Raw genomic sequence first — 21976 nt, 5'->3', positions numbered from 1 at the left:
GTCGACTGATGAAAAGTGCTATATGAGAGAGAGGCTTTACTATTATTAGTTCTGTGGATAAACAGAGGACAACAGCCTCCAGGCTTGTCAATCTAGCAGCTTTCATGCATGCTGCATTTGCTTGAAAAAGCTTTTTAGTTGTTTTAGTCATCTAATTCTCCTCTCTATTTTTTTGTGTTATATCAAATTTTGGATGCAGGTAGGCTGAAAGCAAAATCATGGGCAATATATAAAATGTCTTCCAATGTTAGAGTTGCTAGCATAATCTTAAGGTTCACTTTAAACAGATACACAAAGTCATTTCCGTGCCAGATATAAACAACTGTTAAATAATTTAATGTGTATTTTCTCAACAGACATAAATTATTGAAAAGAAAATGGCACAGCGAAGCCCAATCTTTCCGACACTTGCCCCTACTGAAAGGTACAGTCTGTCATGTTAGAAATCTAGACTTTACAGAGTGCAGGAGTATCTGTAATTCTTTAATTCTCTGTTTACAATCATGCTTAACGTTGTAGCTTTTGTACTTAATGCAACAACTAAACTAAATTAAATATTGTAGACATATACTCTGCTTATCCAAATCATGGGCCAAATCCTGAAGCCCTTAGCTTTTATTCAGTCTTTTCTCAAGGAAAACTTCTACTGGCTTCAACTGTGACAGAGTGAAAACCCAGGACATCAGAACTTGTCCCAGTGGAAGTCTTTCATGAGTAAGGAGTGAATGTAAAAATTTAGGGCTAAATTCCACCTTCATTTACATTCTGGTTGCATCTCCATTAACCTCAGTGAAATTACAGCACAATGTAAGCGAGAACAGAATTTAGCCTTCACTTCATGATTTGGCCCCTATGAATATCAGATAACATATACAGAATACAAGAAAAAAAGAAATAACTAAGGTGTATAAAGAAAATAACTAAGAGCTATTTAAAGGCACAAAAGGGAATTAGGCACTCAATGCTTGTTGACTTTCAATGGGAGTTGAATACCAATTTTCTCTTTGTGCCTTTGAAAATCTTTCCTCCAAAGGATTATAAAACTTAACTCTGTGAAAGACTGCGTTCATCAATGGCCAGATTTTCAAAAGTCTCAGCACCTCAACAGCAACTACTGCTTTCAGTAGAAGCTGCTCAGCGTGGAGCTCTTTTGAAAAATCTGCACAATTATTTAGGTGCCTAAATGGGAGCTGACCTCTTTTTGAAAAGTTGCCTTAGAGACTGTGAGCAGCTTGGATTTTGTCCCTCCTGGATTTCCAAAGGTTTAGCATGTATTTATTCAGCTCCCAAGAGGAGAAGTTTTGGATGTATACTCCAGGAGTAGCCTTATTGGAAGAGAAAAGAATGGATGCAGACTCAAGATATTCCTTCTTAGTCTATTTTTATTTAACTTTATTGCAGTTATTGCTTTGAACGAGGATGGAAAAAAAGCAGCTGCGAAGTTTGCACATGTGTAGTAATACTTGCAAAATTTAATCAAAAACATTCTGAGTTCATGTTCCCAGCCACACTACTTTGTCTGTCTTAATTCATCCCAAAACACACTAACTAATATCCTTTCGTTAAGTGTACATGCCTGGGTTAGTCACCCTACGTGAGATGGGGAGGAGGCCCTGACTTCCCTTTACACCTACCACTCATGGCAGCAAATGCTGCACCTGCTTATGTACAGCAGTGGGCCTCTCCCTGGAAGTGTTCAGGATTTCTGGGTGGTAGTATTCTGTCTGGAGGCACTCTGCTCCCTAATGCTTCTACTAAGGTGGTATCAATCTCACATACATGGCTGTGGTTAAAAGTTACAATAGAGTTTTGAGTAAGGCCCTCAGTATCTGGCAACATATTAATAATACATTTGTTTGAATATATTTCTTTTGTTAGACGGATTCGAAATATACCACTACACAGCCAAGCTTTGACCGCAGTCCCATTAGCATCTGCAAGTCTCGTGGATCAGCTAGAAGACAGAATTCTAAGCCATGAGAAAACAACTGCTGCCCTTGTGGAACACGCTTTTCGCATTAAGGAGGACATTGTTTCCACTTTGCATAGAATGCAGAACAAAGGGGGAGGAGATCGGTTGGCTAGGCAACTCTTAGAGGAACACATCAGAAACATAACGGCAATAGTGAGGCAGCTTAACCGGGACATTGAGGTATGTTCTGATTCTTTCCTGGAGTTGACACCATCTCTGCTATTGACTCCAAGTTTAATAAGAAAATGTAGTAAGATTTAATATGTGATGTAAGTATAAGATCTGAAGAGTTTATAAACTGTGTGTACATCCTTACAAAGTGCATGCAGAGTATGGAGTTCTTTCTGTGGCTATGTAAAAAACAGTATGGGGTGGCAGGACTTTAAATATAAATTCTACACAAACAGTTTTGTGGTGCTAATCTATTTCCTTTCAGCACAAAACTAGAAAACCTAGGAAATCATCAGTTAATGCAGTGCTAACATGCATTTCAACCTAAGTTTAAAGGCCCTACCACTTAAACATATTCAGACTCCTTACCCCTGCAAGAAAAACTCCCTTTCACTTTCCACATGCACCACCCACAATGCACACATCCAGGTGATCCACTCACAGTCAAATATGCAATCTTAACCTGACCTCTGCAGAAATTAGCAGGGTAGTGGTAGATGGACAAATATAGGTTAGTATTTCAGGCCCCAATTCTGCTTCCAATGTGACTTCAGTGAGAGTTGTATGTGTAGATTGGGCCCTGAAAATCAGGAGAAGCCATAAATGAGGATAATGCACCACTTTCTGCATGCCTATAAAAACAGTTGTTGTTAAATTAAAAAATAGATTTTATATTTTATTTGGATGTAGCAAAATATAATAAGTGGCCTATTGAATGTATAATAAGTGACTTATTGAACTCCTGTTTGCATATTAATGCCTTATAGACGCTGCAGGAACAGATACGTGTCAGGGATAACCTCAGTTATGGAACTAATTCTACCTTAAAGAGCCTGGAAATGCGACAGTTGTCTGGTTTGGGAGATCTTCGGGGGAGAGTTGCAAGGTAAGTGTCGGTTCTGGGGGTGTTTTTTGCAGTCAGCTGATTTTCTATTAATCTTGAAGTATTCCTTTTACATTTAATGACAGTGGCCCAAATTTAACCTTGACCTAACTCCCAGAATGAATTTGGCTCAATGTTTTCATGGTAATACACAATAATCTGCATTCCAGTATCAAATATTAAAACTAGTTACATGACTGCTAATTCTCAAAATTAGATTTCAGTAAATGGGCTTGAATTCTAAAAATGCTTCCGTTTGGTTCAGTTTTAGAAAGGACTGAGGTTCAGGCTGGTTTTTATTTATTTTTATTTTTTTTTGTGGAACTAACTCATTAGCTTACCTGTAATAAAGATACCATGGAACAGTGTGCGTTCCCAGGGAGCAATATAAAATTTTATATTGCTTTTAAATGTATTTTAAGAAATAGAAACAACTTGATTAATCTTATTAAACATTAGATAAACTACATGTTATTCCCAGGGTTTAAAGTAAAGGGAATGGAGGAAAGCATAGAGTGATAGAGATTCTGCAGGCCAAATTAAGCCCTCACGTAGGCCTGGTCTACATTAGCAACTTATGTTGGTAGAACTATGTCGCTCAGGGGTGTGGACCTAACTCCTGGTGTAGACAGGGCTATGTTGATGGGAGGGCTTCTCCTATTGACATAGCTACGGCCTCTTGAGGAAGTGGATTAACTATGCTGCCAGTGCAGGTATTCTCTTCACTGAAATGCTGCATTAGTGCAGCAGCATTGGTGCAGTTTACCTGCTGCAGCATTTTAAGTGTAGACAAGCCCTTACACTTTGTTTTTAGATTATATTCTCAATGACACCTTGACAAACCTACTTACAGCTGGCACCAATGACAATGAAAACACAATCAGAAGGTAATGGGGTTGCACAGCTGTAGATGAGGAGATATTTCCGCGTACAGAATCTTTATGATAGATGGCTTCTGCCGAATTACACCAAGGATGAATTTGTCCCATTATCTGGAAGAACAAAACCAGCTTTTGCTTTGTTGTCTTCAGGTCAGACAAACTATTGAACAATATTTATTTATCACTGAAGGGTCACTGCCAAATTCATCTGCACAAGTCTTCTTGCATAGCTCTCTTTCATATAAAGGATTCACAGTGAGATTTTACAAGATGCCATGTTTAGAGCAACACAATTAGTGCCAGCTTGTGCAGCCTTTATTCACATTGGTGAGTGCTCATTCATGCAAGTAGTGCCACTGAATTTAAGGAGAGTACTCACATGAATGAGAACTTGCCAAAATGTGGCCCTAAATGGCAAAGCGCTTAAAATGGAGGATGGTGCTTGGCTATCAGCACTTATGTAAGGGGACAGTTATCCCCTTACTAACGTTCAGTGGGGGGTTTGGTTGCTAGCTCCCAGCACTAAAAGGGGAGGGATCGATGGCAAATCTGGACCCTGAGACTGACAGTGCCTAGGAACAGTGGTGAGAGGCCAATGTTCCAGGTCAGCCTGATTGACAGGGCGGGCAGGCTAATCAAAGAGACAGAAGGCCAGGAGGGTCCCGTCCTCTGTGTGAGCTGGAATTGCCTGGGTCAGACAGAGTGGGGCCGAGCTAAGGAGAGAGCAGGGGCTCAAGCTAAGCTGCTAGGAGCAGAGCTGCAGCCCAAAAAGCCAGAGCACAGCCCAGAGATAGAGACCTGCCCTGGGAGGGGAGCTGCAGCAACCAGAGCCAGAGGGGCCAGACAAGCAGCCCAGGAAGCAGGTGAGAGCTGAGAGACACAGAAGCAGCCTGCAGAGCAGACCTGCCCTGGGAGCAGAGCTGTAGCAACTGGAGCCAGAGAGGCCAGAGAAGCAGCCCAGGGAGCTGAAGGCAGAGCAGCAGCAGCAGCCGTGCTGAGGCAGTGTGGAGCTGGGGCTGGAGCAGTCCGGAGCTGGGTGCGGTGAGCAGCTGGGGAGAGCGAGGGGGACCCTGGGCAGTGGGCCCAGCACAGGGAGACGCCTCTGCCAAGAGGCTCTGCAGGCCAGACTTGGAGGGGGATCATAACCCTGACAGAGCAGGGGTGACACTGGGGAGAAGGGTCCTGCCACCCAGAGCCTGAGAGAGTGTGGCCACCACCAGAGCAACTGTCTGACCCGCAGCGTCCCTGCAGCACAGCCAGGGCCTGAGAAGGAGGCCTGGGACCTACAAGGAACAGACTGTGAAGTGCCCTGATGTCCAGAGACACTGTTTGTGATGGTCCCTGCCACAGAGCAGGGTGATGTGTTTTCCTTTAACCTTTCCCATTTTTCCTTATTCTTTTTTAAAATTAATTGTTAATTAAATAACTTGTATTTGCTTTAAATTGTATGATGTGATCAGTGGGTCAGGGAGGTGCGCAGTGCAAAGAGAGTACCCCGGAGTGGGGACACCCTAGCCCCTGTCCTGGGTGACCACAGCAGGGTTGGGGGTTGAGCCCCCCAGGAATCCTGGGCCCAGCCTTGTTGGGGTTACGAGGACTCTGCCAGACAGGAGAGTGGAAGGGGAGTCCTCAAGGGCAGGGAGGCCTCTGGGTAAAGGAAGTGGGAGCAAGGACTCAGATCCTTTCGTCAGCCCACTTTACCGGGGTAGTGCAGAAGCCAGGAAAGTTCCCCACAATAGCGGGACCATTCCCCCACTTACACTTAGACCATTATTTCTTCTTGATATGTTTACTCAGGGTTGGTCTCGCTTTCCCCCGATAATTATAACTACATGACAGAGATTACACAAAGTGCAATGCTCAAGGTCAGTCATCAGAGTGCCTCGGGGGTTGGAAATTCATCTTCATTACTGAGACAGAACCAGTTTATTTTCTCTTGTTATTTGCAGTTTCGTGCTTCCCCATCAGGCATTTTGTTAAACTCTTCCCCTGGGAAGGAAGAAAACTTGTTTTACTTGTAAACTGCTGAATTCAATGAGGACATTGTTCTGTGAGATGAATTAACTGCCTTCAGTTACAATCACATTTTGCTGTAAAAATTCCCACAACTCCTGATTATAATCATTATCATTTGTATTACAGTAGTGCCTAAAGATCCCAACTGAGACTGCAACCCCATTGTACTTGGTGCTATACAAATATGTAGTGGGAGACTGTCCTAAATTGCTTGCAGTTATTTCATCAATAATTTGAAATGAACTCACTTGTATAATTTCACCCAAATTGTTCCACCAGGAGAATCCAAAGGGTGAGTCTAGCCTGCTGGTTATCAGGCTAGATCTCTGAGTTAACTTTTGACCAGTTTTTGTAAGAATTTGAGTGTTAATCCAGGATTCTGGCCAAATATCAACTTGGGTGATTACATTCTGCCTATCTAAATTCCCCTTGCAATTTCAAATGGATATGGTGTTATTTCTTGACTATCATAACCCATTCTGTAGTTCATCTCATCTGTACAGTGTTGAACAGCTGTTCTGTTTGTTCTTGCAGGTAGCTGCCTTTCTCGGTGAGTGTAGTATTATCCTTATAGACAGATGCTCTTGAAGCATAACCCAAATCCAAACTCCCCCAACTTCTGGAGACGTTTCAAACCTGAATCTGAACTTCACAGCTGTTCTCATCTCTATAAAGGGATGAACCTAAATCCCTAAAGCTGAATACCCTCCAAACTCTGGGAAAGTTTAAATTCGGATTCCAGCTTGTGCCTCATGCCCATATCTACTTACGTATAATTTGCTGATCATTTTGTAAAACGCTTTGAAATTGTTCAGCATGAAAGATGCTGTACAAATTCACCATGAATTATTAGTATCAATAATAAATAATCAGCATCATTAAGCTAAGTGAAATTTTATGAAAGATTTAGGAACATCAGAATTGCCATACTAGATCAGACTAGTTCTCCATCTAATCCAGCATTTTGTCTCTGAAGTAGCTGGTCCTGGCTACTGTCAAAGGAAGTTAATAGAAGCCCTGCAGAAGGCAGGTATAGGGAATAACATGCCCACAGGGAAAGTTTCTTCTTTATCCGCAGTAATGAGAGGTTGATTTATGCCCTGAAGAATATGAGAGATCATATTTCTTCCAAAAAATTTTTTAAAAAAATCTTTGTTATTACAACACTGGATGATCTTTTCAAAGTGTCTTAGCAGTAAACTGATATACTGTAGCACACATGTTCAGACGTCCAAGGTCCCACACACCAGTGAAGCCCACTGTTATGGGTTTCAGTGGTTGTAAATTATGCATAAATGCATAAATATTTAAGTTTTGCCTTGCATTGGCCCCTGTGCACTGGAGTGCATTTCCTTGCTATATGAATGGAACAGCTGTTAAAACTTCTGTGCACAGTGAATTATGTTCATTATGTTTTTTCACAAAAGCATAAAAATCAAGTAATACTTCAAAAAAACTGTTAAGCCATCCTGGGTGGACTGGAATGCTTTTTTATGCTTATTACAGCTAGCTGTTCTTGAATATTGTTCTTTTGTCCCTACAACGTTTGTTCCTTGGTGAATTGCATGTATAATTCCAACAACATCTTGAGATTTGTGTCATAAGATACAACAGAATGCAAAAGCCCAGAACTGCAGCATGCTTACAGAGTGAGGGTTTTATCTTGCATCTAGCAGGTGGAAGATTATTCTTTAAAACTATTTTAAAGTTTAAAAAAATCTTGGTGGTCTTTTGATCTGGTACTTGGAAATGCAGTTTGAGCTTCCCTCTTGCTTCTGGCTTGACCAGTCTCTTTTAACTTTCCATGTCATTATGGCCAGAATTTTTAGAAGGGCTCAGAACTCAGAATTGGGGCCAGATTTCTAAAAGAGAGCTCAGTTCCTATAAAGGCAACAAAATAAATAAATAAAAGCATGCTGATGCCTATGGCATTTGCAGTAAGAAAACTCATTGAAATGTTAACTGTGCTTGCAGATTCTTCAGCCAAGTGATATACTGTTAAATTCTTTGGTTCCAGGCACATAGGAGTAAACAAGCATTGTGTGCTTGCTTACTCCCTTTTCCCCCAGGGGGCAGATGGGGCAGGGCAGGGACTGACACATGCTGACTGTTCCTGACACACAACTGTCTCATCACTACTACATCCTTTGCTTGGATGGCAGAACAGTGCATAATGTGTAACCGCTGCTACCCTGAGTAGCTATCTTGCGCATTTGAATATATGTCATGCTACTACATGTCACATGAGTGTTGTACAGGATTTAGTCTTAAGTAAACCATTTTTGTACTTCTGTGGACCTCCTGCTGTATAGTACTTGGTTTGGTGCCCATATGCATATAGCCACTAGCTACAGCTAGGGTATGTCTACACTTGGAGCTCTTAGTGTGATTCCCAGCTTGCATAGACCTACTTGCACTAGCTCTCACTGAGGTAGCGCACTAAAAATAGAAGTGTAGCTGGGGTTCCCCGGCAGCAGCAAGTGGACAAGCTAGCAAAGTACAAACCTGACTGAAACCTGTGAGTACATATGCCACTCAGCTACTCTATGTTGCTGCTCACTATTACCCTGGCTTCACTACTGTTTTTAGCATGCTAGTTCAATGAGAGCAAGTGTGAGTATGTCTGTGCGAGCTGGAATCACACCCCTAACTCCAACTGTACGCATAACCTCAGAAGTAATAGAACAGCGAACTCTCCTCTTATTGTCCAATGATTTCTTAGCAACAAAAACACTTTTCAATGATTCATAAAACTAAATACTTCTTTTGCTTACTGAGATTTGGAAGGCAGCTGCTCCATAATTGTGCAGTTTATATTAAACACCACTGTTTTCTGCAATTATACTATATATTGAAACCCAGAATACTTGGTTTACAAAGCCAGCTCCTTCCATGTTATTTTTTTTACTTACTGAGTGCACATACCTACAGAAATTTGTAAAGGGATCTTGCAGTAAACATTCTGAAAAAGCAAAACAAACAAACAACAAAATATACCTTTGGTCTAATCTCCAAAAATGTGTGCTTGCAATTGCACATGGAAAAATGCCTGTGAAACTAAGTGATTATTTGTATGACCAAAATGGGCATATTAAGCATGCAAATTATACACTATGTATTTATATATTTGTTTGCACAAAATTCTAATGGCATGTATAACCCTAGTAACTACACAAATAAATTAGGTAGGTGACTGGATGTGTATTTTTGCATCCATCTTTTCAAAATCAGGTCCTTTATGCCTTGTAAGCTCAGCACTCCGATTTCAAGTAACAACATTTCTTCAGGGACTTCTAATCCCTTCATTTGTATCTTCATATTTTTGAAATGATCTTACTTCAGGTAAATATGTGCCAAATATTTTTTATTTGGCCTTTGAATATCTGTTAGGGTACAAAAAAGTTACTTTTTCTCTTTCGTTTTTATGTTCCATTAGCTTGCTTTTGGCTAGGTGTGTGGGCTTGGCAACATGATTTTGTTACCGATAACAGCACAAAGAATTAATTAATACTTCAGGTGAGACTTTGATACATTTCTATTTAAAAACTTTATAATCACATTAGAGATTGGCCAAAAAAGAACCTGAAACCAGAACTTGTTCAGATTTCAGAGGAGTATGACTGGAGTGGTGGTGCATTTGTATGCCATCCTCAGGGTTTCGTTACAGAGTAAAATTCAAAACCATAAAGAGGTTCTATTTTTATTCTAATTTGGATGTGACCAAAATCTCATGAGAATAGTCACTGTAATGAGATTTTGGCCCAATGGAGTTGAAGTCTCATGAGATTGTTAGTTTCTCTTCAAACCTGAGGCCTACCATAAACCTGAACCAGAGTTATTTTAAGAAATAGGTATTACTCAAATTGTAAATCATGCTATCTTATTTTTCTGCATTTTGGTTGGTACCATTTGAAAACCAGTGGAGACATTCATTAAACATTCTTTTATCATTACAAACCTTTTAACTACAGATTTAGACTAGTGTAATGGAGGTCAGAATCTGGCCCCATAACTGCAGCATATCTGTACTTTCTTCTGGGCAGATATCAACCACATGCTTCAGTGTACAGGATAGAGGTATTCTCTCTTTTGACCATAGTAGAGTACTACATAAAATTAAAAAAAATCCTAGTAAAACGAACATTAAGAGCATGCTGATGTCTTAACACTGAATTGATGCCTCCACAGTTTTCCATATGGTACCAAACAAAATATACCTGGAAAAATATAAATTAATATGTTCAGTTTATTCCAGATTTACATCCGTGTAACTGAGATCAGAATCTGGGATACTTTGGAAATCGCTTATGTTCCATTCCATACAACCAGCTGCCCCCATCAAGTGTATTCAATTACACAAACAACAAAGATCCACTATGATCATATGAGACAAAAATAACAATGTGCCATAAAAATTATAGAAGCCTGTTGCATACATTTGCTACAGTAGTTTCAAACCAATTGCTTTTTATACTTTTCTATGAGAACTCAGACACAAGACTAACCACTTCTTGGAGTCTGTGTGTGGTTGGTGAATAGACACAGGATGATTTCATGTCTCTGGTTTCCACTAATGGTCACAACATAGAGGGCTTTTGCCTCTGTTCTTTCTCCAAACACTCCACAGATACCCTGGTCTGGTGGTACATCTTTAGTCCTATGTTGACTTTTTTCAGAGATTCCAAGGCCAGAAGGGACCACTGTGATTGTCTAGTCTGACCTCCTGTATAACACTGGTCAGCGCTTCCCCCAAAATAATTCTTAGAACATATCTTCTTGAAAAACATCCAGCTTAAGTTGTTCTTCCTGCCCATATCACATGTTTGCCCCAGTACACTGAACTGCTAAATGATGACTTTCTAATGTGTTCTCACTTCTCTGTTACTTTGCTTCTCTTATTATTTTCATATTATAGTTCTGACATATTGCTAAGTGCCTTCTCTTCTGTTTGCCATTTGAGTTGTTACTTTCCCTTTGTGCTTGAAAGGTAACAATGGTACTTGCTATAATTCAGATGATGAAAGTGCATCCCTGAGTGAATGCTTTCCAACTGAAATGATACCAAAAATGGTTAAAGTGTGAGATTAATTTGGATAATAGGTTAGCTTGCTGTTGCTTGTCATGGTCCACTGCCTGCTCCTTCCAAAACCTTAACTGCTATCTGATCTTAATCAGTTCCATATATTAGATTATGTAACTATGAGAGTTACATATTTCTCTTAACAAACATACACATTACTCATATTTGAGAGTTCTTTCTCCTGAACCTACAGTACCTATATTTTTACAACTCAGTTAATGCACTTATTGTATTATTGTAGATGAAATCTATCAGTCAAAAATATTTCTGAAAAGAGGGGGGAAAAAACACAGGCATGTACTTTAACACACCATTTGTCCTGAAAATGTGGTGAAATTACAGAAGTATTCCAATGTGCAGAAGGGAAATGGTCAATCTTATGGCCCAGTTCTGCCAGTTCGTAAGGCAAAACTCTCATTGCCTTTAATGCGAACTTGACCTGGAGGAAAAAAACCCTCAAAAAACTAATGACTACAGAATTTGGCCCTGGAGTAGTTAATATGGTTGCATTCTATTATTTTGTGAATAGACGTATAAATAAGCATGTAAAACCCAAAGCAGCTTAGGTGCAATAATTTAAATATACTCTTTATAATTACTTTTTAATTGCACCTAATAAGTAAACTGTGTAAGTGGCTGCCTATGTATCAGACTAATGGCCAATCACACACACCTTAAGAGAATGTCTGATGGATCATAAGGAATAGCATAAGGTATTGAAATGGTATATCCTTGAATTTGTAATGTGATTTCCATAAGCACACCTTTTGTCCATATGATCTCAGAGCTGAGATCTACCGCAGGATTGCACCTACTACAATATGGAGACTTTTATACCAGTTATGGGAAAATTGGGTGGATGTTATAAGACATCAATATTTCTTTGACTCTCATAGAAAAGAAACGTTTTGTAGGAAGGACAGATACCTTCATAGAAATGTCCATTCTAAAATAGATATATTTTTAAAAGTTTGGCCTATACATTGTGTTCAGCTACAGTCATCCATTGCTTTGGTATTTATTTATCTATCTGAACAGGTGCGATGCTGGTTTAGCCAGATTGTCTGCAGAGCACAAAATTACGTATGAAAGACTTCAAAGCCTAAGCAAAGACCAACAAGCTTCTAAAATGATCTTGGAATCTAAAGTCAAAGAGGCAGAAATACAGGTATGTTGTATAAAACAAGTGATCACTTCATAAGATCACTTGTTTTATAACTTCATGAACAAAAACACCATATTGTTAAGCTAAGGCTAAACCCACTGGAGTTGCTGGCTTTCAGAAGAAACATAATCAAGGTCCTGACCATTTTTACTCATTAAAGATACCATGACACTGTGCAAATGTAGATGCAAATGTGTCTGCTCTGGAATCTGGACCAAATCTGAATAGGTACGTCCATTTCACCTACTTACATTCTTCTATTGCTCTAACCGGATAAAGTATTCATAATTTTCTGTCCCAAAAATGTTGTTTAGTGGTTGCTAGTATTGTTCTAATGCCTTCTGTAAGCAACCCCAGTAATGGCAGCATTTCAGTAGGGGTTCACTCTGGGTTAGTTTGTGGCATTCAACCACAAACCAGGAGTGATGCAGAGCGCCTGCAAGAGCACCAGGAACATTTTGCACCATGCAGGCACAGTTTCCACGGATGCTGCTCCTTGTGCATTTTTCACGAGCCATTTGGGTTATACAAAATGCTGCATATAAGAAAATAGTTACACAGAATAGCATGACACACCAGCCTGATTCCGTGGGCAAGCATGGAGGTGGTGATGCCAGGGCTTTTCCTATCTCTATCTATTTTACAGCAGACATGCAGGTGAGAGACAGGCTTCTTCCTTGTTCGTGTGCACTAGTGGGGCCTCACAGGGGCCACTCACAATCTAGACCTATATCTGTGCAGTAATAATTCTGTCAAACACATCAAGTAATCCCACTGAGGTAGCCAGTGGTACTGTGCGTATATTAGTCACAGAGGAAAATCAATCCCATGACACTTCCAATTTCTGTATTTAAACCCTGATAAGGAAATAGCTCAACAAAGACATTTTCCATGATTCAAGTATGTTACACTTACAAATTTAAAACATGGAAAAAATCTATATTCCGTAACCCACTAACTACAGTCTCACTCTTTATGTTACTGTTGTTGAATATTAGCATTTCCATTGTATGCCATAAAAATTTCACACTGATCTAACGCTTGGCACACAAGACCAGTCTGATAATTCAGGTTTTTTCCTACTAGCTTTTAAAACAATCTGTTCCATTTTAATGAATGTCTCAAATATAGAAGCTGATTTATCAAAATGGATTGGTTTAAGATGCATTTTCTACACTTATAATTAAAATATTCCCTTAATTTATAAACTCAGATTTCCCATGTGTTGAGTAATGCAGGTAGTGAGGTGTACAGCTCTTAAGAAGTAACTTTTAAAATTACAATTTCATTGAGATTGCCAGCACACTGACTGTGGGTACAGGGCCTGTTCTCTGGATGGGCCACGTTACCGTCAATCTTTGTGTGTAACTACCATTGTTGTCAATGAGAATTCAGCATTGGAATGAGATTGTAACATGACCTAATGTGTGCACATGGACAATAATAGGAATTAAAGGGTGCATTTGGGATAAATCCCTGTTCTCTCCCTCCCACATGCTCTCTCAATGGATTTAGAAAGCCCAGTAGATAATGGAAGGAAGAATGCAGGCCTGCCCAAGAGATGCGTACCATGGATAGTACTCCTGACAGCGACCGCACACAGGGAGGTTTTGGAGGTGGGGTGCAGCTAGGTGGTATTCCTCACCTGCTCACAAAAAATGGTCCAGGCAGATGCTCTACCTGCAAGGACACAGCTCCTCCCACTTGTAGTTGGCTGAGAAATTGCGATCTTAGTAATGCTGCCACTCCAGTTGTGTGGGTTAGTAGATTTTGCATGATGAGGACACTTTAAAAAACTAAAAGGAATATTTGCAAGTAGGTTTAAGTTTGGGCCTATCAATTAGAGCATCGTCTCTTTAAAATCTTTTTAAGTATTTATGTTCCAAGCACAATGTGTGACGAGTTTGAGGAGAAAAATAGTAAACTCAGAATTCTGTTCCAGATTTCTTACCTTCTGAGCAGAGTAGAGCAGTCAATAATGCAACAAGAAGCAAAACTGAAGATTACCTACAAAGAGAGCAACCAACAGCTCCACCTTCTGGATGTTAAGTGAGTACTCACCTTATTGGAAAATCATGCTACTTATAAATCAAGGGCTAGTCTTGCAAACCCGGAGTAATCCTTATGAGAGGATCTTTGCATGAGTGAGGTGTTGAAGGACTGGGACCCAAGTGAAGGTACATTAATTTGTACATTTGCTCACTGCTGTAATAGTACTCAGTAAGCAGGGGCGGCTCCAGGCACCAGCGCAGCAAGCGCATGCCTGGGGCGGCAAGCCGTGAGGGGCTCCCTGCCAGTTGCTGTGTGGGTGGCAGACAGGTGGCTTCAGCGGCGCTCCTGTGGGAGGTCCACGGTCCTGTGGCTTCAGTGGCAATTCGGCAGTGGGGACACTGATGGCGTGGCACTGGCGGACCTCTTACAGGTGCACCGCCGAATCTATGTGACCAGCAGACCTCCTGCAAGCGCGCCGTCGAAAGTCACCTGCCTGCTGTGCTTGGGGCAGCAAAAAACATAGAGTCGCCCTGGTCAGTAAGAGCCAGATTCGCAAAGATAATAAGGCACCTAGGAATGCAGAAAGGCGCCTAGTGGATTTTACAGAAGCAGCTAAGTTAGTTCAGCATCTCACTCATATTGACTTGCAGTGAGAGTTCAGCTCCTAACCTGTGTAGATGCTTTTGGAAACCCCACTATGCACCTTTCTGTATTTTTAGGCACCTAAATACTTCTGTAAATCTGGTCACAAATCACTTTGAACTAAATTTGTAAAACATTGTGTGCCAGATGTGAGTAGTAAGACCTGGAAAAGAATGTGTAGATAGCCTGACACAGAATTCAATAGGTGTAACAGTTTGAAACTGGCTGCAAATATATATGTGCATATACAGTTACTGCAACTATCTCAGCACCATGCCAAAATGAGAGAGGCAAATGCATAGGACTTCAAATACTACAGCACATTTAAATGTATACATGTAGATCCAAATCCTAAAATCTTAACTCAGCCCTTTCCAATCCAAACTCTCATGGCCTTCGAAGACTAAAGTGGGATGTCACACGTGTTTCCAGGCTATGACATACTATTTCTTGAAGGGTCTGCATCGTATATGCCTGAAATACTGCAACCATATTTTGTGCAACTAGTTGCTGTTCTATTACATTCTCTCATCCTTGGTTATTTGAAGCAATTCACATTAACCAACCCTAGCAGTGAAATTTCAAAACATTGCATGAATATGCTGTCAAACATGCTATGGAGGAAAAAGAGGATTTTTATGTTGATTGCATTAAAAACTCCACAGCCCAGTGATCAAAGAACCAGAGATACTCTTGTATATTTGCAAACATGCTCATTTATTTTATTCTCTTAGATTAAAAGGTGCGGTAGAGGAACTCAGCAGCCAGATATTGTCTGCCCGCAGCTGGTTGGAACAGGAACATGAACGGATTGAAAAAGAGCTTTTACAGAAAATTGATCAGTTTTCCTTGGCCCTTAAGGAAAAGACCGTAGGTTTCTGTAATAAAAGATTAAAATGTTCTGAAAATACTTCTAGAGATGTATACAAGCAAATGTTGCTGAGTTGACATTTGGTAGGATTTTCAGAAGTGGGCATAAATCCACTCCTGTTGATGCAATGATAAAATTCCCATTGATTGGGAGCTTTTGAAACCCACCCTATAACGATAGATCAATCTGAACATTACTTTTACATTTACAAATATTCTATCTTAAAAATAAAATGAAGCAGCAGCTTACAGTGACCAAGCCAATTTGAGAATTTTTATTAACTATATTTTATAACTGCATAAACGTTTAAATCTTGTTATAGAAAGTAAGTAACCATTGACACTTGTTGCATATCTAGGGAATGAGTTTATTACCCAAATAATTTGGTAATTTATTGCCCAAATAATTATTTTCCCTGATCTCAGGCAATGAGTGAAAGGGCCATAGAGATGAGATTCAGCCAGATGGCAGAGAAACTTGATAAAATAGAAGAAATACAAAATATAACCGTAGAAGAACATGGAACAAAACAAGCTGAAGAGAAGATAAATATTCGAATCAGCAAGCTTCAGATGGAGATTAATGAAGATATAAAAGAAATGAAAGCTGAAGTTAATGCTGGTAGGACCACTACTGTCGAGCTCTGTACTCTGAATTTTGCTACCATAATTTAGCTATGATAATAATACTAATTTACATTAATGTATGTTTCATCTGAGGATCTCAAAGCTGTTTACCAACTTTAGGACCAATTTTTCAACTAGGTACTTAAAAGATGTATTTACAAAACTGTGCATGAACCTGTTGCATCCACAGGTATCTGCACTGTGGGTGAGATTCCTACAAAGCACAGAGTGAAACCCAATTAGCTTTAGATTTCTTGTTGTCATTTTCTTTGTCTTTAGAAAACAGAAGAATTCAATAGTCTGTTGAGGGAGTAGCTAGGCAAGAGGGTGTGGACTTGTGCTTTCCAGCAGCTCCCGGCTACCATAACGTGTATATGGGCATAGCTCCATTGACTTCAGTGGAGTTTTACACATCTACACCAGCAGAGAATTTGGCTCAGTGTCTGTCTTTATTAGGGACATTTGCTCTACTGATAATGAAAAATGCACTGTTATATGTTGTAATCTTGAATTTTGCTTTCTAATGTTCTTTAGTTTTAATAATAAAACTAATTCAATTTCTGTCTGTAATTAGGGTTTGCGGCTATCTATGAGAGCATTGGGTCCCTACGGGAAGTTCTAGAAGCCAAAATGAAACTTGACAGGGATGAGCTACAGAAGCAGATTCACCAAATGAAACAGGAAGTTCCGACATAGGGAGAGGCGAGACTATGACTGATCACAAGATTTATTCAGAGAGAAGAGCATTTATGTGTCTAAATAGGCTGCAGCCTCATTCCAATCTGTAATTAAGTGCATACACCAAATAACATGCTTCTGTTCCACAGGTGTGTATGTTTACTGTAAGCGGTAAATGCAAGCTTTGAATAGCTAAGTTGATAAATAATTTTTAGTGAGCAAAGCCCTAGCTCACCATTGTCTTACTTCAGTTGATTTCAGTGGAGTTACAGCTGTTTAAAAGTGGAGTAACACATTGGTGAATGCGATGCCAAATTTGTTAAAGGCACCTCAGTGCTGCCTACACTTTTGTGGGTTCTGAAATATTAGCACTTGTACCCATAGTTAATTGCTCTGTTTAAAAGTCAAGCCTTAACAGGTCAATATCACTTTGCAATTCACCATGTTGCCAGATCTTTCTCCCATTGAAGTCACTGGAAATGTTCCCATTAACTTCACTGGGAGCAGAACTGGCTTCTAACAAACCAGTTTTTAAAATCCAAATACCATCATAAATGACACCTTTGCTTCATTTGTAAAAATATTGTGTGTGTGCATGCATGTGTGCGTGTGTGTTAACTATATAGTATTATATTTTGTAGTTGTAGGCTAAGAATAATCCATTTGAGCAACACAAGCAACTTAACATGTCATTCGAAGTCCTTAGATATTGTGATCTTTCTAATTAATATCTAGGTAGAGCTGAGATGGGGGTGAAGGATAATGTATACAGTATTTTGTTGTAAGTTTTAATATCAGTTGTATTCTTGTGCATTGTTTCATTATGTCAGTGTAAACTTTGGGGGTTTTGCTGTCAGTGGAGAAAGTGATTATTCAAATAATTCTGGAGAATATGATGTAAAAATAAGATGCATTTTGATGTATCTTAAAATGTTTTATGATCTGCTAAGCATTTTTATTGCTGATGTAAGACAATTGACTCTTCAAATTTAATTTATTTAAGTAGGTTTTAATAATTTAGCACGGATAAGTAGATTTGAATTAGTATTGCATTTTACAAAATTTCCAAAGAATATTTTAATCTCTTAATGTACTTTATATTACACTGGTGCTTATTTCAATTTCCATAATAGATTACACAATGAAAATTAGCACCAGCACTGTGTGTAGTAATCTAGATGGGAAAACAAATATTTTATATATTCATTCAGGGCCTAATCCTGCTCCCATTATCGTCAAGTGGTGCAGGATCAAGCCATTACTCAGAATATAAGGCCTGATCCAAAATCCATTGAAGTCAATAAGAGTCTGCAATGGCTTCAGTGGACTTTTGCCCAGCCCATATTGCCAAATGCTGGTGCCATTGAACTGTCAGTGGCAAACTCCCAATGACTTCTGTGGGCCAGAGCTGTGGAACAAATAGTACGATAGTTAAGGCCTCAATCCTGCAAGGTCTTAAAACCCATTGATTTCCTTAGGAAAATGCACAGTGTGTAACATTAAGCAAATGCATGAGTCTTTGCTGGATCAAGGGCTAAATTAGCATTTGCTGCCAATATAGCCAAAAGTGTTTTTAACATATTATAGAACTTACCTTAAAACTTTGCAGCTTTGATTTCCAATGCTCTCTAAAGGCAAAAATGACACTTTTAGTCCCCCTTTGTGTCACCCACTTGGCCACCTGCTGTGAAATATAATTAAAATGGCAGCTAGAGATAAGATTCCTGTTCACTGGAAGGAGATGATTAAAACATTTGCAGGTATTTCTTAACAGTTGTTTTTAAAATTCATTTTCTTGATGTCTGTATACCTATCTAGTAAATATTTAGCCATATGTGGTGAAGAAGAAATCATTGGCATTTTGTAACCCTCTTTCCCGCCGCCTCCCCACAAAAGAGATTTTTCTCCTGTAATAGCAAATCTGTAACAAAGTGAATCTTACGGGAAAAGAACAAGCATACAGTAAGTCAGAGAAACAGTTTATATATGATTTTAATAAAAATGTTTCTCTTGTAAAACCTTGTGTGATCCAGCCCATATATAAAACAGCTAATTACTTGACTTTTGCTTTTGAAAACAGTTTTTTCCCTAAAGGTGATTAAGGGGACATTGTTAGGTCAAAAATTATATCTTTCTAAAATAATATCCATATCCATGTTACTAAATAACAGCATTAGACCAGTGTCTCCAAACTTCAGGGGTGGGTGCCAGGCAGGTATGAGTGAGAGAACAAGAGCCCTGTGGGCAGAGAGAGAAAGCTACCTGACCTGAATCTACACTGCTTTCTGCAACCATGCAGGTAAAACTCTCCCTCTCACCTTTCCTTCTTTCTTCTGTGGTGGCCCCTTACTGCAACCAGTTGTGGGAGCAGTGGGTGTGTACAGGGTTACAGGTTCAGTCAGTAGTCCACTGATCCATGGTTCTCCTGCCTTCTGCTGTGGTACTCTCAACTCAGCCATAACAACATGTGCAGTTCGGTCTCACAAGACCCCCGTGGATATCCTTTTCAAGCCCCAAGCAGGATGTGGTCTGTGGTTAGTGTGGGAGTGGAGAGGAAGAGCCTGCAGGGATGTGCAGCAAAAAGAGAAAGCCAAAGGAGTGGGGAAACAAGACTGGGAGTAGGGGGGAAAGAACTGGCTGAAAGGATAGCAGAGAAGGAGACAGTGGACAGAAGTAAGAACATACAATGGTGTGGTGGGAGGACTCATGGAAGGGGATCTGCTGATGAATCATAACAGGAGTTTCAACAAAATAAAGCTCGGAGCTATGGGGTTGGATTACTAACACAGAAAAATGTACACACCTAATTTACTTGTCATCATTTATACTCCTTGTTTGTTCTCTGCATTTCATGCTGCTTGAACAAGAGAAATGGAGAAGCTGTTTTTGCTTTTTCTCCGGTCAGCTTCCCTTTCTGGTTTCCTGCACAAGCGGGTGCTGAACGGCTTATTTGCAAACTCCACAGGGGAATATTAATCCTTTCAAAATGTTTGAGATTTTCAAAGCAGTGTATTTGGGGGACATATCTTCTGTTCATATCAACTGAAGATGTCTGGTGAAATCCACTTCTCTGGAAATCTCAGCAATCTGTCTCCTTTGAAATAAAGAGAGACACAGGGATATTTCTATTGATGCTAGGTATTCTAAAAGCTTGCTTTTGCAAAACTAAAATTTGCTTCTAAATTGACTTTACAAAGTCTCTGTAAAACCAAGAGGAAGAGTCTTCAGTCGTTATACAATGGAGCAGCCCGTTCTGGTTTATAGTGTCATTCTGCCATCATGTGGTCACTTCATTTTGCTCATTGAAGGGGGTTGGGGTGGGGCACCCCTTTCTGTAGCAGCAGAATGGTTCTGACAGTTGAAACAGTGTGGTTCCTCTGGTGAATGCAGGTTTTAGGAGGCAGGGACTATTCCTTCTGTATAGCACAGAACCCTGTCAGGAGCTGGAGTTAGGAATGGAACAAGTAGTGGGATGGGTTAGGGTTGAACTGAAGGGTTTTCAGAGAATAATTTCCACAGTGGCTCAACTCTATAACTTTCCAAGGAACAGTCCTCCCCAGCTTTCCCTCTACCATGGATCTCTCCAGCAACTAGCCTGAGTATCTTAGGCTGGAAACTGAGTTGGCCCCATACAGCTTGATCCTGGTCCTATGGAAATCAGTACAGTTTTGACCGAGTTAACCTAAATTAGGACTTCAGGATTTGGCTCTTAATGTGAGGATTAATGGGTGCAGAGGGCATACATGAGGCCTTCTGCCCTGGGGTGAGTGACACAGTTAGTGAATTGAAAGGCCCATGGGATTATTAAGAAGAATTTTTTTTTCTGGCCACTAATCTTGTCTGAATGTATGTATGTGATACCAGTGAACTGCAGGAGGGCTTATAAAAGCCACAGAACGGTGTTAGTATGTAGTAATGCAGATAAAGCTTTGAAAAAATTGCAAATAAACTAGTTTAAAAGTATTGATAAAGTTTTTCAAGTTGCTCGCACATAAATGTTAACTGAATCCAGGGACATGTTTGTTATTGTGGACAATATTAATATTCATTCACTTTACAAAGGGCTTGTGAGAGTTAATCAATTCATCTTTTTACTGGGCTTTGCATATGTAAAGTCTATAGCTCCAGTCTTGCTTATACCTAAGCACATGCTTAACTTTAAACATGTTAGCTTCATTGAAGGGAAAGGGACTATTTACAAGGTGTGAAGTTCAGCATATTCTTAAGTGTTCGTAGGATCAGGGATTATGTAGGTGCAAGATTATTATAGTGTAAAATAAAAGGGAATGCAGGGCCTTACAAGAGCTCCTCACAAGCAGCATAGCCCCACCAGTTATGCTGCATCCTGGGCTGTCCATGTCCATGGAGGGGTGGGAGAGAATTTCAAAATGTGCTAATTTCAGTCATATATTGTAATTTCAGTCCCCTCTCCTGTTGGCTGGGTTGCAGGTGGGTGTGGTCTGAGAAAGGCAGGGAGACTGGTTATTTAAACAAAGAGTTTCTTTTGGGGGGTGGGGTGGGCGGCTGCCTCTTGTCAGCTCCAGGCAGGCAATAGGTGCAATGTGAGGGCTCTAGTTGTGTTAAAGTTTGTTTGGTGTTTTAGAAGTCCTGCTTCATTCCTTCAGCTCTTCCTGCTGCTACAGTGTTCTGAGATGGAATTTCTCAATAGACCAAAGGAGCCAATTCTTCTCTCTCAAATATTTTTTAGAATTATGATTTTGATATGAATGAAAATTCAAAGTTAAGACTGAAGCATCATCCTTGAACTTCTCTGTGCTCACATATTGTGCAGCTGCCAGAGAGTGAATTCTTGGGTCAACTGAATTTACTTGTTTTGCCAAGGAAGTTTTGCCATCAGTGGAGGTAGGATTTCACCCACAGCTTCTGTAAAATCACCCACGGGTACTTCAGACCTTTGAATATTTTGAAATAATAAGTATTCCAGTCAAATGTCCTTGCTCTTTTTGGTTACCACATTATGGTAAGGTAACAATTTTTA

The 21976-nt window shown here is 39.9% G+C and overlaps 1 protein-coding gene and 1 long non-coding RNA gene across 2 annotated transcripts; one reads left to right on the top strand and one right to left on the bottom strand.

The window, feature by feature from the left end:
* Positions 1–346: 346 nt before the first annotated feature.
* On the top strand, positions 347–18995 carry FAM81A (family with sequence similarity 81 member A). The gene is made up of 8 exons (XM_032783622.2): positions 347–424; positions 1879–2152; positions 2911–3029; positions 12042–12171; positions 14111–14217; positions 15537–15672; positions 16099–16294; positions 16874–18995. The coding sequence occupies exons 1-8, from the start codon at positions 378–380 to the stop codon at positions 16993–16995; spliced, it is 1131 nt and encodes a 376-aa protein (XP_032639513.1). The 5' UTR covers positions 347–377; the 3' UTR covers positions 16996–18995.
* LOC142047325 (uncharacterized) lies at positions 15496–19777 on the bottom strand. The gene is made up of 3 exons (XR_012656546.1): positions 19296–19777; positions 18572–18658; positions 15496–15680 (listed from the first exon to the last, which is right to left on the bottom strand). It is a non-coding gene; the product is annotated as an uncharacterized LOC142047325 (long non-coding RNA).
* Positions 19778–21976: the final 2199 nt, after the last annotated feature.

Source organism: Chelonoidis abingdonii, chromosome 9 (genome assembly GCF_003597395.2).
Source record: "Chelonoidis abingdonii isolate Lonesome George chromosome 9, CheloAbing_2.0, whole genome shotgun sequence".
In the NCBI taxonomy this organism is placed as follows: domain Eukaryota; kingdom Metazoa; phylum Chordata; order Testudines; family Testudinidae; genus Chelonoidis; species Chelonoidis abingdonii.
Note: the sequence above shows the minus strand (reverse complement) of the source record. Positions and strands in the feature narration are given on the sequence as shown.

What these genes read in the sequence shown, in the direction of transcription:
- FAM81A (XM_032783622.2), top strand. Translation starts at nt 378, where the DNA reads ATGGCACAGCGAAGCCCAATCTTTCCGACACTTGCCCCTACTGAAAG. An exon ending in ACACTTGCCCCTACTGAAAG is followed by an intron (nt 425 to 1,878) that starts GTACAGTCTGTC and finishes TTCTTTTGTTAG; the next exon opens with ACGGATTCGAAATATACCAC. An exon ending in AGCTTAACCGGGACATTGAG is followed by an intron (nt 2,153 to 2,910) that starts GTATGTTCTGAT and finishes AATGCCTTATAG; the next exon opens with ACGCTGCAGGAACAGATACG.